This window comes from Telopea speciosissima, chromosome 6, assembly GCF_018873765.1.
Source record: "Telopea speciosissima isolate NSW1024214 ecotype Mountain lineage chromosome 6, Tspe_v1, whole genome shotgun sequence".
Taxonomy (NCBI): Eukaryota; Viridiplantae; Streptophyta; class Magnoliopsida; order Proteales; family Proteaceae; genus Telopea; species Telopea speciosissima.
Window position 1 is genome coordinate 47,333,779 of NC_057921.1, and position 4,745 is coordinate 47,338,523.

General features: G+C 41.2%; 1 protein-coding gene across 1 annotated transcript; it reads left to right on the forward strand.

The window, feature by feature from the left end:
* The first annotated feature begins 392 nt into the window (after positions 1-392).
* LOC122664975 (2-methylpropanoate--CoA ligase CCL4-like) lies at positions 393-2,137 on the forward strand. Its single transcript, XM_043861022.1, has one exon. It carries the CDS (start codon positions 434-436, stop codon positions 2,081-2,083), a length of 1,650 nt encoding a protein of 549 aa, XP_043716957.1. The 5' UTR covers positions 393-433; the 3' UTR covers positions 2,084-2,137.
* Positions 2,138-4,745: the final 2,608 nt, after the last annotated feature.

Genomic DNA, 4,745 nt, shown 5'->3' on the forward strand with positions numbered 1-4,745 from the left:
GTTGGAGTTTGGAGTAGGGCTAATCTTAATAAGGCACCTCAAACGTCATTTTTCAAAGTTAGGATACCTCAAATGTTACTTTTCCAAACTTAAGGCACCTTAGATGTAATTTATATGTTTTTTTATTAAAAATTTAAATATCTAAGGGGTAAAATAGACATTTTAATTTTGGATGGTAACTCTCCTTAACGTCAGGGGAAAGGTTGATATTTTCACCAAGTTTGGCATGTTTGTGACATATTGTATACTTACGAGGGGTGTCCGTTAAATTTTCCCAAAATTATTTGCTTTGTGCTCAAACGAATTAAAAAGTCAAGTCAACACCAAATATTTACTTACCATTCATCACTGGCTTCTCCCTTATAAATAGTATCTCAACAAGAAAGAGAGAGATTGATCTCATCAGAGATAGAGATAGACGTGTCCAACCACCATGGATCTTCTGAAACCAAACTCTGCTAATTCTTCTCCTCTCACTCCCTTAGGATTTCTTGAAAGAGCTTCTACTGTATATGGTGACTGTACCTCCATCGTCTACAACAATTCCACCTTCACTTGGTCCCAAACCCACCAACGCTGCCTTCAAATCGCTTCTGCTATCGCTTCTCTCGGAATCCAAAGAGGCCATGTTGTCTCTGTTTTGGCCCCAAATATTCCTGCCATGTATGAACTCCACTTCGCCGTTCCGATGGCCGGAGCAATTCTCAACACCATCAATACCCGTCTCGACGCCCGCACAATCTCCGTCCTCCTCTGCCACAGCAAATCGAAACTCATCTTCGTCGATTCCCTCTCTCGTTCTCTTCTCCTCGAAGCCCTCTCGTTATTTCCGGCCAACACAGAACGCCCTTCTCTCATCTTCATCGCCGATGATGAAGATCCATCTCTGACCGTCGATGTGAACCGGACTTACGAGGGACTGCTCAAGACCGGCGATCCCCGGTTTAACTGGATTCGGCCGGAAAATGAATGGGATCCCATGATTCTCAACTACACTTCCGGTACTACTTCTGCTCCCAAGGGTGTCGTTCACTGTCACCGTGGGATTTTCATCATCACCGTTGATTCGTTGATTGATTGGTCCGTACCAAAACAATGTGTGTATCTGTGGACCCTACCGATGTTCCATGCCAATGGTTGGAGTTTCCCTTGGGGTATGGCTGCCGTTGGTGGAACCAACATCTGTCTCCGTAAATTTGATGCTGCAACGATATACGGTGCGATAAGGCAACACAGTGTAACACACTTATGTGGCGCACCTGTGGTGCTCAACATGTTAGCAAATGCTCCAGATCGTCAGCCGCTTCAGAACCCGGTTCAGGTTTTAACCGCCGGAGCTCCGCCACCTGCGGCTGTTTTATTCAGAACGGAATCACTCGGGTTCGTGGTGAGTCATGGTTACGGGTTGACGGAAACAGCAGGACTCGCTATCTCATGCGCGTGGAAACGCGAGTGGAATCGATTTCCGGCGACGGAGCAGGCGAGGTTGAAAGCTAGACAAGGGGTGAGGACCGTAGCTATGGCTGAGGTGGATGTAGTGGATGCAGAGTCAGGGGTGAGTGTGAAGCGAGATGGATCGTCACTCGGTGAGATCGTTCTCCGAGGTGGGTGTGTCATGCTTGGTTACTTAAACGATCCCGCCGGTACGGCGAAGTGTATTAGAAACGGTTGGTTCTACACCGGCGATGTCGGCGTAATTCACGCAGATGGATATATCGAAATCAAGGACAGATCGAAGGATGTGATCATAAGTGGCGGAGAGAATTTGAGTAGCGTTGAAGTTGAATCGGTGTTGTATACGAACCCGGCCATTAACGAAGCTGCCGTGGTTGCTCGACCAGATGACTTCTGGGGTGAAACCCCTTGTGCTTTCGTGAGCCTGAAATCATCGTTGTCGGATAAGGAAAAACCGTCGGAGAAGGAGATTATTGTGTACTGCCGATCTCGGATGCCACACTATATGGTGCCGAAAACGGTGGTTTTTACGGCGGACTTACCGAAGACGTCGACGGGGAAGATTCAGAAATTTGTGCTAAGGGATATGGCCAAGGCTTTGGGTTCTTCTAGGGTGAGTCGAATGTAACCGATTTTATAGTAACTCGGCCGGGTTTAGCCATTAGGTACCCGAGTTATCAGAGATTATGTGGATTAAATGCTTATTGTGATCTACTCTCTGTGGAAGTATCTGGCGCCATGTGTCTATTGTCTATAACATTCAATGAATGGAAAAAATCAGTCGATCTCATAGTTTTAATATTATATTTTGCGTTTGCTGGCTTTGTACACATAACGGGTTATGAAAGTGATGTGTTTTTGGTTAATTCTAGTAATAATATATGGGGAAAGAGTTCTCTCTGGAATCCGGATCAGCTACCCACATGGGGACCACCCACACCCCCATGGAGGGTTCGGATCTGTCCCCACCCGTCACCCATGTTGATAGCTATTCTTTTCTAGGGGTTGGGGGGAGTGTGCAAGGAGTGGAATTTTTGCCTTTCATTGAGGGTAGGGAAGTCATTTTGCTCATTTTGTGTCTGAGTCGGCCAGTAAACTCCCCCCACATAAAACTTTTCTCCTAATTTATGGGCAAGAGTTATCTCCTAGAGCATGGCCCCTGCCCTAATGTGGGGGGCCAATAGGAGTATACACAAAAACATCAAGAGGGGAGGGGATTTCCACCTTTCATGGGGGATAGGGTGATCATTTTATCCATACTGTGGTTAGGAGCAAGAGCCATGCTCTCAGACAAAATCCTGATTATAGATAAAGGTTTGGCTTGTTGACGTTGTGATCAGCCTTAGTTGCTAACGTGTCCAATCCTCTCCCATTTTGTAATTATTTAGCCTTAATTGTAAAGGCAACAAAATCTTATGGACGGCAATACGTGTACAATCGTGCGTGCCTTCAACCATTGAATGGGAAAGAAGGGGGATATTTGAAATTAAACTTCTTACATGTACACGGCCCTTCATAAAAACTGAGTCTAATTGTAAAATTTCTTTAAAAAAGAGTTTTAAGAATCAAGGAATAATATTAATGAATCTTTATTTTTTATTTTGGGTAAAATATTAATGAATCAATAGTAAGAAGAAAAATATTTTAAATTCTCAAAACCAATTCTTAGAAATGCTTTTCATGAGCTGTCCTGGTGACCTTATGGGTTGACTAAGTTTGCAGAAATATTTAATGGTAGAGAGCTTTCTTTAAAGTGCTTCGATTCGTCATGAAAAGGACGTAAGATTGATGATTCAGTACAACCCGTTTAGTCATAAACGCATATACGGAACAGACGTGGTTCCATCAAAATCATAAATATTTTTTTTGTGGTAAGACATCGAAATCATTATAACTGACCAATTTTTTGTTTTTTATTCTCAACCAAACATAGAAATTTACGTCAGTGGCATGAACCATGGGAAATTAATGGCCAACAGAAAGAATAAAGACAATCTTGAGTTTAATGCATTTCTAGTCATCCTATAAAAATTTAAGATAGAACCAAGTTCCTTTCACCCATGGTGATTGAAGAATTTCCCATTATATCTCATACTTGGAAAAAATTCGGGCGAGTCTCGAATCACCCAAGTCGAGTTTAAAAACATGAAACTTGATCAATAGTCATAAAGATTCCTTTAGATTTATGAAATGATCAGACCAGGTCCGAGTTAATCCGAGTTTTTATTGATTCAATGTTTTTACTCGAATTATGTAAAACTCATCGAATCCTTTTTTTTTTTTTTTCCTTGGTTAAAGTAGGCCACATACTTTTCATAGATCATAAGTTTGATTTACAATTAAACAAAACCTTAGAATTTTTGTTTGTTGTCTTCAGTATTAGCCCATGTTTTTTTCTTCTCATGTGTGAAACAATCATGACCTCACTCGGAGAAGGAGAAGAAGGATGATAGTATAAAAATAAGAAAAAAAATGACTTGCCTTGATCATGTTTGACTTTCTCGAGTCAACGGATTTTGAAAAGGGCGAGGCGAGTCGAAAATCCTAGTTCTCAAATGTTTTTTAATCAATTTACTCTCTCTTTTGTGTTTATTGTGGGACCTCTATCGATATACCGTCTCATACGCTGTTATTGATGTGACATGAAAGATTCCTCCTACACTAGCAGTGTGAGACACTATTTCCATATAGATAGCCTTTTTATAAGGATCGAGTTTTCCTTCAGCCATGATGAATGAGAATCCATTCATCAAGGTGGGTTCAGATGCACATGAAAGGTATCGGGAAGATATTTTGGGGAGCATACTAAAACCCTATAGGGTTTGTGAACCCTTGGATGGTGGCTAAACATTCACCAAGCGGTGGAGGAAAACTTTTTCTTTTCTGGCAAAAGGTTCTGTACACAACCATGCACTATGCACGATCAAGTACAGAATGAACGATGAGGACTTTAGGGGGTCGAAATGACCAAACACCCACTATTTGATCGTATAACACCTTCATTTTCTTTATTATAGATTGCAAAAAATTTGACTTTTTGAAACAAATTTAAAGTATCATATTAAGTTTGTGCAGAAGTAAAATTGTCTTCTTACCCCAAAAAAAATAATAAAAATAAGGGTAAATTACATATACCTCCCCGTACTTTGGCCTAATTACACGTTCCTCCCCTTGGTTTTCTCACCTTACATTTTGACCCCTTATGGTGACGGTGTTAGGGTGTCTTAGTTAATGGTTTAAAAAGACTATTTTACCCTTTACTAACAAATAAAAATTGCATTTCCAATTCT

Coding starts and splice junctions, on each gene's coding strand:
- LOC122664975 (XM_043861022.1), top strand. CDS start 434: ATGGATCTTCTGAAACCAAACTCTGCTAATTCTTCTCCTCTCACTCCC.